The sequence below is a fragment of the Ahaetulla prasina genome, chromosome 8 (assembly GCF_028640845.1).
Source record: "Ahaetulla prasina isolate Xishuangbanna chromosome 8, ASM2864084v1, whole genome shotgun sequence".
NCBI classification, from domain to species: domain Eukaryota; kingdom Metazoa; phylum Chordata; class Lepidosauria; order Squamata; family Colubridae; genus Ahaetulla; species Ahaetulla prasina.
This window is the reverse complement of record NC_080546.1, coordinates 89,433,114-89,446,642: the sequence shown is the minus strand read 5'-3', so window position 1 is coordinate 89,446,642 and position 13,529 is coordinate 89,433,114. Positions and strand designations below refer to the sequence as shown.

Genomic DNA, 13,529 nt, shown 5'->3' with positions numbered 1-13,529 from the left:
TGCACCTCAAAAATAATAAGACTCCTGATAATAAGGCCAAGGCCATATTTCTGGGGTCAAAAGAAAATAAGACCCTTGTCTGTCTGTCTGTCCCTCCCTTCCTCCCTCCCTCCCTCCCTCTGTCGCTTTTTCCAGGCATAGAATTGTACTAAGACAATTTTGGAACACACCAAAGGAAATTATGATATACACACAGCACACAGAAACTAATGTATTGGATCGCATGCATTACTATATGCAGCCATATTTCTAAAACTCAAATACTCTTCTACCTAGCTCATCCAGTCAGCTGGCAATAGCCTAGCTTTTACGTGGAAATTCAAAATTCTGTGGTTTCTGAAAAATTTTGATTAGAGATCTTTAGGAAATAAATAATCAGGATAACTTTCAGACCTATGGAAATTTTCAGGCCACAAAGATGCTTTATGTACTGCAATATACACCCGTTGCTTGATTAACTCGAAATACCTACAGATTTACTTTCCTGTTTTAAATTTATTAGACAGCTTGCTTAGGGTTGTTTTTTTTATATTTTATATTTTTTTACCCATCCAAACCTATTTTCTTTTCTCTCTGTCTCTCTCTCTTTTTCCTGTCTCTTCCTCTCTCTGTCTCTCTCTCTCTCTTTCTTTCTTTCTTTCTTTCTTTCTCTCTCTGTCTGTCTCTCTCTCTTTCTTTCTCTCTCCTGCACCTCAAAAATAATAAGACTCCTGATAATAAGGCCAAGGCCATATTTCTGGGGTCAAAAGAAAATAAGACCCTTGTCTGTCTGTCTGTCCCTCCCTTCCTCCCTCCCTCCCTCCCTCTGTCGCTTTTTCCAGGCATAGAATTGTACTAAGACAATTTTGGAACACACCAAAGGAAATTATGATATACACACAGCACACAGAAACTAATGTATTGGATCGCATGCATTACTATATGCAGCCATATTTCTAAAACTCAAATACTCTTCTACCTAGCTCATCCAGTCAGTTGGCAATAGCCTAGCTTTTACGTGGAAATTCAAAATTCTGTGGTTTCTGAAAAAATTTTGATTAGAGATCTTTTAGGGAAATAAATAATCAGGATAACTTTCAGACCTATGGAAATTTTCAGGCCACAAAGATGCTTTATGTACTGCAATATACACCCGTTGCTTGATTAACTCGAAATACCTACAGATTTACTTTCCTGTTTTAAATTTATTAGACAGCTTGCTTAGGGTTTTTTTTTTTAATTCAATCTATTTTAATGCTCCTTCTAAAAGGCTTAGGACTGTTTTGATTTCTTTCTGTCTTTTTTTAAACAGGAAAATGATTAATATAGCCCTAGATACAACTGGGCTTATAACCTTCTTCAATTTGATACCCTCCACGAATCTGAAAATGCGTATCTCACAATTATCATATATATATTTTGCAGTTGCTTCGTGTCGTAATTTATTTTTCTACAGACCATTTCTCTTCCAGCATGCAAGGATTTTGGCCCAGACGATTCACAGGAGTAGAAGATTTTTAAAATAATCTTGGAACCCTGGCTAGGTTGCTAATAGAAGAAGTCTAAAGTAGGAATCTATCTTTCCTTGCCAGATTCACAACACACACAAAATGTTTTGACTCGCAACGAAGGAATCTGTTGCAACGCTTATAAAACACAGGTGTCTCTACAAGCATATGAATTTTCTAGAGGGAAATTTCGTTCCAATGGAACATTTTCCATTCGCAATCTGCAATTCCTTGCTGTCCGCCTGGTTCAGAAACCAATGCAGTTATCCAATTAAGCAGATCTTCCCAAGTGTCCAGATCTGCTTAATTTTGAAATACAGGGAGTCTTCGTTTGGCATAGGACCGGGTTATTTACGGGATCGCCTGCTGCTACCAATAGCCTCCCATCGACCCGTGCACTCCCATAGGGAGGGTCTCCTCAGGGTGCCATCAGTGAAACAATGTCGACGGGCGACTCCCAGGGGTAGGGCCTTCTCTGTGGGGGCTCCTGCCTTCTGGAATGAGCTGCCTCCGGGGATACGACAACTCCCTGACCTCCGGACCTTTCGCCGCGAGCTAAAGACTTTTTTGTTTCATCGCGCAGGGCTGGCTTAATGTAGTTTTAATGCGGGCTTTATTATAGTTTTAATATGATTCGGCCTAATCGAATTAGTTTTCTAAAATGTTTTTTAATGTTTGTGGAATCTGTTTTTTATTTGGCTGTAAACCGCCCTGAGTCCTTTGGGAGAAGGGCGGTATATAAATTAAATAAACAAACAAACAAACAAACAAATAAATAAATAAATCCAAATGTTCAGGATACACAGGAGCATAATACCAATTCATTCTTCCCAAGTGTCCAGATCTGCTTAATTTTGAAATACAGGGAGTCTTCGTTTAATGACCGAAATTTATGACGGCCCCCCAAAAAAGTGACTTACAGTAGTGGCCAAAATTGTGGAAACCTTTTTGGGAAAAGTGTATTTTTGAGGCTTGATGGCTAATAACACCCCTTTTTTGTTTTTTGGGAGATTCAAGATGATCCTATCCCACTGCTGGAATGGCCTGGGAATAGCCCAGACCTTCACCCAATGGAAAATCTATGGAGCCGACTCAAAAAACTGGTTAGTCAGAACTTGCGACCCAGCAATAAAACCCAGTTAATAGAAGCCATCCTTCAATCTTGGTTTCACACAATAACAGCTGCAGAACTCAAAGACTTGGTTCACACTCCATGGGAAGACGCTGTAAGGCCGTCATTCATGCTAAAGGTTACCCAACTAACTATTAACTGACATGGTGATCATTGTTGTATCTCTCATTTTTTCCTATGGTGATAATTTTTGCAAATCTCGTTTTTTCTACCTGTTTCGCTTCTCTTCTTTATCTTTCTGTAACTGCTTTTCTAATAGCAAATCCTTCCTAAAACTTATTGCATTATATTCTTGATTAAATTATCTTTCCGTTGATATATAAATTTATGGTACTACTCCTACAAAAAAAAAAAAAAAGTGGTGTTATTAGCTAGTTTTAGAAAATACACTTTTTCCCAAAAGGTTTCCACAATTTTGGCCGCTACTGTATGACTTCAAACGTACAACTCTTGCAGCATCCCCAGGGTCACCTGATTAACATTCAGATTCTTGAAAACTGACTCACATTTATGACAGTTGCAGTGTCCTGAGGTCGTCGTAGCTTTGAACGGTCCCTAAGCGAACTGTTGTCGCACATGCAGTCCTTGACTTAAAGCAGTGTTTCTCAACTATGGTGACTTTTAAGATCTGTGGACTTCAACTCCCAGGATTCCTCAGCTAGCTGGGGAATTCTGGGAGTTGAAGTCCACAGATCTTAAAGTCACCATAGTTGAGAAACACTGACTTAAAGCGATTCGCTTAGTGACGGCATTCCGAAAAATGGCACCGGAAAATGGGACTTATGACCATTTTTCACACTTACGGCCGTTGCGGCATTCCCCTCCCCCCCCCGGGGTCACGTGATCCAAATTCAGATGCTTAGCAACTGATTCATATTTATGACAGTTGCAGTGTCCTGGGGTCACGTGATCCCCTTTTGTGACTTTCTGACAAGCAACGCTAATGGGAAGACCAGGTTCACTTAACAGCCGTGCTACTCATTTAATAAATGCAGGGATTCTCTTAATAACCGTGGCAAGAAAGCTCGTAAAACAGGGGGTAAAATGCACTTAACCAATGTTTCGCTTAGTGACAGAAATTTTGGTCGTAAGTCAAGGACTACCTGTATCATTCATGGAACCGATTCTGGCCATCTGCTGTCACCTCTTATCAGCCCGTTTTGTTGTGACTCAGACCCAGTTAGGTAGTAATAAACTTAAGTCTGTGGAAAAACAAACTTTATTCGATCAGCTGGGAATTACTTCATTCCCAGCGTTGTTCAACTCAAAGTCAAACAAATGCCTCCCAACACAAATTCCTCAGTTATCTCACAAACCTTAGTCCAATTAGGCAAACTGCCAAAGGCCCTTCCTGGCAAACGTCCAGAAGTCACAAAAACAAAGACGTACATGAAGCAGAAGATGGAGCAGAAGATGCAGCTACAACTTTGTTTTCCGGCAAAGCCCAAATGCCGTTGCTGGTCTTTTAAGTCTTATGGGAGGGGCCAATCATCTCTTGGCCTTACTCCTGAGTTGTCCTCTTTGCTTGAGCTGCTCTTGCCTTCTGGCAGCTCTTCTCATGCGTGCATTAGGAACAGGCTCCTCCTGTTCCTCTGCCTCGCTACTATCAGCCTCTGGAGGCTCTGGAGTCCGCACTTCATTCCCCGACAGCCCTGGCCCCACCTCAGCCTCATCGCTGTCCGACTCTGTTGCCAGCTCTGTAGGCTGCTGATGGACCACAACACGTTTCAGCTCTTTCATTTTCATTGTAACTTTTAATCACGCAACTTCTCTGCTAGAGAAGACAATTCTCATTCATAACATAATATAACAACAGAGTTGGAAGAGACCTTGGAGGCCTTCTAGTCCAACCCCCTGCCCAGGCAGGAAACCCTACACCATCTCAGTCAGATGGTTATCCAACATTTTCTTAAAAATTTCCAGTGTTGGAGCATTCACAACTTCTGAAGGCAAGTCGTTCCACTTATTAATTGTTCTAACTGTCAGGAAATTTCTCCTTAGTTCCAAGTTGCTTCTTTCTTTGATCAGTTATTCTGAAATTCAAATCAAATTCAAATTCAAAGGGTAGTGGGAGAAAGAATGTTGTAAAAATCCCCCTTCTTGAAAGAAAAGTCTTCATTAAAGAAAAATCAATTTTGCCCATTTATGGGGAAAAAATAAATAACAGTTGGCAAGATTATAGCATAGGAAGATCTGGGGTGTTTTTCCCAAAAAAAGGTGCTTTTTTTTTTCCCAAGTGGCAACTGGACTTCCTTTGTTTTTCCTTGAAGACGTTTCGCTTCTCATTCCAAGAAGCTTCTTCGGTTCTGACTGGGTGGTGGAGAATGGAAGGATTTAAATTCCTTGTAGACAACTGGTCACTTGAATCCTTTTTAGAGAGTCGTTGAGGCCGCTTGGAGGTTCATCTGTGTCCTCAGGGCCACCTGAGTGGTGTCAACGGGCGTGGAGCCTTCTTAGAACTGTTGAAAGGACTGTGTTGTAGATTGGAGATAGATAATGACGTATCCTTCCCCTCTCCCCGCCATGTTGAGAGAAGGATGTTCAGTTTTGACGTAGAGGGCCTCTTCGACCCTTCTTTCAAACCAGCCGTCCTTTCTGTCCAAAACCAGAAAGTCCAGTTGCCTCTTGAAAAAACACCATTGGGACAACCATGTCCTGGATGACTGGGAATCTCCATCGACATTGGCCCTGGAAAGTCCACAACACAGCAGTTCCAAGAAGGCTCCACACCTATTCGCACCACTCAGGTGGTTCCGAAGACACAGACAAACCTCCAAGCGGCCTCAACAATTCTCTAAAAAGGACGCAAAGAGTGAGGAGTGACTATAGATTTTTATTTATTTATTTATTCGAATTTTTATACCGCCCTATCTCCCGAAGGACTCAGGGCGGTGTACAGCCAAATAAAAACATAAGAATAATACAAATAAAAACAACAATTAAAAAACTTATTAATTAGGCCGAAATTAAAATATCACTAAAATAGTATAAAACCCCATTAAAACTAAATTTAAAACTAAAAACCCTAGGCTAGCCCTGCGCAAATAAATAGATGTGTCTTAAGCTCACGGCGGAAGGTTCGGAGGTCGGGAAGTTGGCGCAACCCTGGGGGAAGCTCGTTCCAGAGGGTGGGAGCCCCCACAGAGAAAGCCCTTCCTCTGGGTGTCACCAGTCAGCACTGCCTGGCGGACGGCACCCTAAGGAGTCCCTCTCTGTGAGAGCGTACAGGTCGGTGGGAGGCAATCGGTGGCAGTAGGCGGTCCCGTAAGTAACCCGGCCCTATGCCATGGAGCGCTTTAAAGATAGTGACCAAAACCTTGAAGCGCACCTGAAAGGCCACAGGTAGCCAGTGCAGTCTGCGCAGGATAGGTGTAACATGGGAGCCACGAGGGGTTCCCTCTATCACCCGCGCAGCTGCATTCTGAACCAACTGCAGCCTCCAGATGCCCTTCAAGGGGAGCCCCATGTAGAGAGCGTTGCAGTAATCCAAGCGAGATGTCACGAGCGCATGAGTGACCGTGCATAAGGCATCCCGGTCTAGGAAGGGGCGCAACTGGCGGACCAGGCGAACCTGGTAAAAAGCTCTCCTGGAGACGGCCGTCAAATGATCTTCAAAAGACAGCCGTCCATCCAGGAGAACGCCCAAGTTGCGCACCTTTGATTTATGTTGCATTTTAATTTATGATTGTTAACTTCATATCCTGTACTTTGTTCTGGGAAGTCTCGGCGGGGAGGGGAAGGGAGGGGGAGGGGGTGAAAGATGAAGGATTATTAATGCGCAGGAATGATTGAAGATATGTAATTAAAAAAATAGAAATAATTTGAACAATTTGAAATGAAATCGGGGCTGCTCAGATGCCATTTCAGAAGGGAATGGAAAGGGAGAGAGGAGTAGTAGAGAGAGTGAAGGAAGAAAGTAGGTAGGAAAAGAGAGAGGGGGAAAGGAGAGGAAGAAGAAAGGGGAAAGAGAGAGGGTTAGAAAGGGGGGGAAGAGAGGAGTGAGGAAGGAGGAGAGGAAGTAGAAAAGTGAAAGAGGGGAAGGATGGAGAAAGTAGAAGAAGATAGAGAAGGGAAGAGGAAAGGTTGTGTTAAGGAAGGAAGTGGTAGCTGAGCAGGCCCGAATAAGTAACAAATGAAAGTTAATGATTAATGTTGAATAAGAGACTGTACATTGAATATGTTGTTGGAAAATGGAAATAAAACTTTTTTTTTTTATACAAAAGATGCAAATGGCCAGCTGTCTGCAAGGAGTATCAATCTTTCCGTTCCCCACCATCCAGTCAGAGCTGAAGAAGCTTCTTCAGATGAGAAGCGAAACGCCTTCAAGGAAAAACAAAGAAAATCCAGTTGCCTCTTGAAAAAGCACTTTTGGGACAACCATGACCTGGATCTGGACTGAGAATCTCTACAAACATCTGGGGTATTTGTAATTTATTCTATAGTAACCCTAATTTAAGCTAATCTAGACCGCCCCCCCCGGGGGAAAAAAAACTATTGTTACGTTATCTGGCACGTGGTGACATTTCTTACTAAAAATTGCTGCGTATAATAATAATCCGTCCAAATTCCCTGAGCCAGAAGTCATGAAATCATTTTGCAAAAAAAAACACAAAAGTTCAGCACTTACATACATCTGGATTAACGATAAGAGCCCGCCACGGTTTTAAAAAAAAAGCCGAAATAAATCTTCCTGCAACCCCAAAAGAATTAACGTCTCGAGAAAGTTTTCACACTTTCAGACTTCGTCTCTGGGCTCCGTACGACGACATGCGTATATTGCTTTCCCAGACATGCTGTTCCTTCATAAGTTTTAGCTTCCAGTCTCCTAATCATCTTTGTTGACCTAGAACAGTGATGGCGAAACTATGGCACGTGGAGCCACAGGTGTCACGCAGAGCCATATCTGTGGGCACCTGAGCGTTACCGTAGCTGCCAGACGTGAAGAAGGATGACATGTCTGCCAGGCGGACATCTTACAGCGAACCCAAATCAGTCGTGCCTTTCAACCAGTACCTTCCCAATAAAAGTAACCAGACTGCCTATATCCCGGCGCCACTCAGGAAGAAGAAAGCCGAACGAGAGGACTTCCGGAAGAGTTGGAGCACGATGAGCTCTCCGCTAGGAGGAGAGAGACCTTTCAGGTAAGGTCTCCTTGATCAAACTTCAGACGACCAAGTCACGTGGCCCACGGACATGTCCCCAACAGAAGAGAATATTTTGTAGCTCGGGGTTGAACTTGTGGGGTCCTTGGTGAAGGCTAGAGAACCCTTCGAGCACTGATGTTGTAACCTAGCTGGTGTCAAGGTTCCAGAAATACCTCTTCTGAAACATCTGCAAGAAACCAACCAGGCTGAGAACAGACTTAATTATCTCAATAGGAATAAATAACCTCGCGGCCTGTTATTTCGATCCGTTAAATTGAGCCGTCCCCATCTCTGACTTCCTATTATCGCTTCCCCGTTTGACGCAATTCTAGAAATTCTGGGAACTCTTTTATAAAAATCCACAGTCAACCACTCGCATGGAAATCTCATTATCCTTATTCTTTTTTTAAATCCGCTATGAAGAATGCTTCTGTGTAAGAGATGGCTCCCAGTATTAAATAATAGCTCACTATATTTGAAAACTTCCCTCGGGAACGCCGTAAAAAATATTATGTATATGCAGAACAGGAGAATCCCTACCAGATGTTCGTGGGGGGGCTTTATAAAACCCGCCATGATCGTCCAACTCCTGAACGGGCAAGAGATTGAACGATGAGCCGAAATTATTTGTTTTGGCAAAGTGAGTTTGGGTTGGAGGTCTTCAGACGTTGCCTTTGGCTTGAAGTCAGTTGATTCTTACCAGCAAATTCTGCACAGCGATGCCTGGGAAACGGACTCTTTTTAGCAAAACTGGCCACAATTTGCATTTTTAGCCCATGCTGAGGGTCATTCGAAGCGCCTGGAGAAACATTCCCAAAACGTTTGAAGATTGGAGGGGGCGGGGTCCATCCTCAATATGACATATACACCATGATGAAGGTTTCTGTGTTACTGCTATTCTTCTCATCCTTGCTATTAAGGTCAAGGTAAAGGTTCCCCTCGCACATATGTGCTAGTCGTTCCCAACTCTAGGGGCGGTGCTCCTCTCTGTTTCAAAGCCGAAGAGCCAGCGCTGTACGAAGACGTCTCCGTGGTCATGTGGCCGGCATGACTCTACGTCAAAGGCCCACAAAACGCTGTTCACTTCCCACCAAAGGTGGTCCCTGTTTTTCTACTTGCATTTTTTATGTGCTTTCAAACCGCTAGGTTGGCAGAAGTTGGGACAAGTCACGGGAGCTCACCCTGTTACGCGGCGCTAGGGATTCGAACCGTCAAACTTCCAACTTTTCGATCGACAAGCTCAGCATCTTGGCCACTGAGCCACCATGTCCCTCATCCTTCCTATTACCTATCTCCTTTTCTACTTATGACTATAACTTTGTTGCTTGTATCGTTACAATTTATATTGTTTTATTTTGTCTCCTAGTTTGATTTATTTTGATTGCTTATTTAGTATCCTCTGACTATCACTAAGCGTTGTATCTTATGATTTATGATGAATGTATTTTTATAATGACTATGATCGTCATATTTCTTCGATGAACACTGAGAGCTTATGCACCGAAAACAAATTCCTTGTGTGTCCAATCGCACTTGGCCAATAAACACTTCTGGTTTGTTCTGTTCTGTTCTGTTCTGTTCTCTTATGTTCTGTTCTTATTCCATTCCATTCCATTCCACTCTACTTAACTCTAATTCTTCATTCTGTTCTGTTCTGTTCTGTTCTGTTCTATTCTATTCTATTTTTGTAAAAAAAAATTGTTTGTTACTTACTCGCACAGCAGCACGCCATTTTCTAGTCCTGATCGAAAATGTTTATCGCCGAAAGTTTTTCCAGTGACTTGCTGTAAAAGAAAAGACAGGGAAATTGATTTGTTGGAGGGGACAGGATTGTGTCTGGAGAAATACAATCCCAGAACCATAGCGTGTTCAGCTACATGGCACTATCCAGTGGTAAAATCACCAAATGCGAGGTGCGCGTGTGCAGTGCAGGCCAAAAGGAGGCATGGGGTAAGTAGAACAGCATGCGGGAGGAGGGGGGGATAATCAGCTGTGGCATGTGATCTTTTTCTTTTACTTTTAAAAGCATTTTTTTACAACCTATTCGGCTGAAGAGGTTGTAAAAAATGCTTTTAAAAGTAAAAAAAAAAAAAGGCTCTGACAATCGCGTGGCTCAGCTGGGCATGGGTGTGGAGGGAGGGATTTTTGCTACCGGTTCTCTGAACCACCCACCGCCATCGCTACCGGATCGGCCGATACGGTCCGAACCGGGAGCATTTCACCCCTGCACTATCCAAAGGGGGTGGACTACGGTATCATTGGTCAACCCAACCAGCCTGGTAGTAGGTGGAACACCATTTTAGAGAAGACCAGAATAAAAAAAGTTTGCCTGTAGTGCAAGAATCTCCAAACTTGGCAACTTTAAGAAATGGAAGCTTCGAGAAGATGCCGGGGGTTAATTTTCCACGAGTTTGATTACAATAACAGTTTATTATACAATAATTCTAGGGTTAACTTCAGATCAACAATTCAAGCCAACAATACCTCAATCACGAAATTACCAAACAGCCATCAGTAAATAGCCCAACCAAAGAATTTCTAAGACCGCCTCCACCCACACAGTCAGGGCAAAATACCAGAATATAAACTGACAACAAACACCACACTTTTCTAGCACTGATGATGTTACCTAGTTGGGTCATGAAACGTCTGCAAGAATTCAAGCAAGCTCAGAGACCCCACAATAACGAATTTGTTAACAGAGGGTTTTGACAATTTAACCTTGCCTTTTATTGTACTTCCTGTCAGTACAGGCGGTCCTTGACTTGCGACCCCTATGGATGAAGCCCAACATTTCTGTTGCTAAGTCAGAAATTTGTTCAGTGAGTTTTGCCCCAGTTTTACGACCTTTCTTGCCACAATTGTTACGCGAAGCATTGCTAGTAACACGGTGGTTAAGTCAACCTGGCTTTCCCCGCTGATTTTGCTTGTCAGAAGGTTATAAAAACCCACGTCCCCACAAATCGAAACCATCATAAATATGAGTTAGTTTGTTTTTGGAAGGTGATTTGAAAAGATAATGAGACCATTTTAAAAATATACATATTTTACTTTGGGTAATTTGAATAAAGGAGTGAGCTTTCTAGACATTTCTTCTATTTGCCTTTTTGTCAATTCCCTAATGCCCCTTCCTTTACTTCTCTGCAATCTTATATATGCAATCTTATATATGTATGTATGTTCCAGTATAACTCTGGAATGCCTCGACCAATTTCAACCAAAATTGCTACACAGATGACTTACTCTCTGGAAAGAAATACTATGGTGGAAAGAGACCCCTAACACCCCTCGGGTTAAGATACAGCCTGTTGTGCCTTAAAATGGCTTCTACTGTACTGCCTTAAAATGGCTTCTACTGTGCAGCACAGCAGAGTTGCCATGGTAACGGCTTCACAGTACTCCACAAGGGGGCTCCCTTTGGTAAGGGGCAAAATACAATATTAGAAATTACGTTTGGTCCAGACATTTTCAACAAGGCTTTGATTATTCTTGAGGACAAATATATGGCCATGATCAATAAAACCAAGATCAGAAAAAAGCATACCAAATTATCACGGATCAGCTATTAAAACAACAAGGTGGTATCATTTTACTCGACTCTTCTGGGGGGCACTGGAAAAACATTTTTAACTAATTTAATTCTCGCCAAAATCAGGGCTCAGGGTGAAGTTGCTCTCCCTGTCTAATAGAGGATTGGGATAAATAAATACCTGGACAACGCCAGGTTATCAGCTAGTGTGTATGTGTGCAGGGGTGAAATGCTACCAGATCGGACCGGATCGGGCGAGTAGGTAGCGGAGATTGGGGCTGGTTCACCGAACCGGGAGCAATGGCCGGCTGGCCACGCCCCCAAACCGATCCACGGCCCGCAGTCCTGCCATGCTTGCCTGCCTTTCATGCTGCCTTCCCGGCATTCTGGTGGCCAGCTTGTGAAGGAAAGGAAGTGTGCGGAGGTGTGAAAGAAAGACATGGGTGATGTCATGTTGGCCACACACACCCAGTCACACACACACCCAGTCACACACCCACCAAGCCATGCCCACAGAACCGGTGGCAAAAAAATTTTAGATTTCACCCCTATATGTGTGCATCAGAGGTGGGTTTCAGCAGGTTCTGACCAGTTCTGGAGAACCTGTAGTAGAAATTTTGAGTAGCTTGGTAGTAAAAATTCTGACTGACCCCAGCCACATCTACTCTCTGCCTCCCAAGTCCCAGTTGATCAGGAGGAAATGGGGATTTTGCAGTATCCTTCCCCTGGAGTGGGGAGGGAATGGAGATTTTACAGTATCCTTCCCCAGCCACGCCCACCAAGCCATGCCACGCCCACCAAGCCACACCCATAGAACCGGTAGTAAAAAAATTTGAAACCCACCACTTGCTGTGTGTTTGTGTATTTAAAGGATGGGGCATTAGGAGAACTGATAAAAAGGCAAACAGAAGAAATGTCTAGAAAGCTCATTCCTTTATTTGAATTACCGAAAGAAAAATATCGATATTGCTTAAATGAATTATCTTCTCAAATCACCTTCCAACAGCAAATCCCAAAAGTAACAAGAACTACCCACATTTATTTATAGTCTGCCTTTTAAGAACATCCTTTAAGTGATTTTAAATATGTTCGTTATGCTGATAATTTGGATGGGTGGGGGGGAAGGGGAAGAATTCCCTCTATGTAAATTTTTAAGTATTTTTTTTTCCCAAAGGGCTTTAAAGTTTTAAAAAGTTTTTAAAGGAGGTTTTCGGTCTGGTGATGCAAGACGACGCATCGATATACTGTATATAAAACACTCAGGACCCATATGTCAAAATGCCCAGATCCGTGCCAAACACAGCCCTTGTGGCACAACCACAACACAAAGCAGGCTACACAATTGTTTTCAGTTCCTCACAGAGTCTTGCCATGATCTATTGTGTGAAAGCAAACAGATCCCAGGTGTCAGAATGGTTTACGGTAAAAACAGGAAAAAGATATAAGGGAGTGGAGTGGAGGGTGGAAGTTCTAAATACAGGAACTGCAAAGAAATTTAACGGTCTTTTCTAGCCCTTCAAGGCATTGGAAGTCGGTCCAGCGGGCATCGCCAAAGCTTTAATGAGGGTCTGGTTAACTTCTTCAACTGATTATTTGCTTTTTAAAACAAGACGGATTGCAAGGAAGGAAGGAAGTTTATTTCCACTCTTTGTCTGAGGTTGCCTGAAGTGGAACCCAGCCTGAAAAATATAATTTGTTTAAAAAAAAAACCAGACGGGGCAAATTTAAACGGTCCATTTAAACCGTCGCATTGCTCTAGTGCCCGCCGTCCCTCTCCTAATGTTTTCTTTTATTCTTATCCTTGACATGTATTTATAATTATTTATTTATTTATTTTATTATTTATTTATTAATCACATTTATATACCGCCCTATCTCCCGAAGGACTCAGGGCGGTTCACAGGCAAGTAAAAACATATAAATACAAATTAAAATAACAATTAAAAAACTTATTCTAAAAGGCCGAATTATTAAAAAGCAGTATAAATAATAAAACCCATTAAAAACCAATATAAATTTAAAATCTAATCCAGTCCTGCGCGGATGAATAAATGTGTTTTAATTATGTTTACACTTGTATCTGTCATAAAATGCATGCTTGACGAAATATAATTAATTAATTAATTAATTAATTAATTAATTAATACAAAGGCTGATTTTTCGGTGATAAGACCACGTAGAAGGTCTGCAGAATTTCTCTGAAGGTTGAGTGGTGGCAAGTGGACTTCATTTTTTTA

At 42.3% G+C, this 13,529-nt stretch overlaps 1 protein-coding gene across 14 annotated transcripts in view; it reads right to left on the bottom strand.

Annotated features, from left to right (window-relative positions):
• Positions 1-13,529, bottom strand: part of LIMCH1 (LIM and calponin homology domains 1) — a 220,134-nt gene that overhangs the window by 141,224 nt on the left and 65,381 nt on the right. For 13 of the 14 annotated variants that reach the window (XM_058192395.1, XM_058192393.1, XM_058192394.1 and 10 more), the window contains exon 2: positions 9,477-9,547. In XM_058192395.1, the coding sequence (XP_058048378.1) occupies positions 9,477-9,547 (71 nt within the window). Of the gene's footprint in view, positions 1-9,476; positions 9,548-13,529 lie in introns of those variants that run through there. The other variant, XM_058192401.1, reaches the window with a different exon arrangement.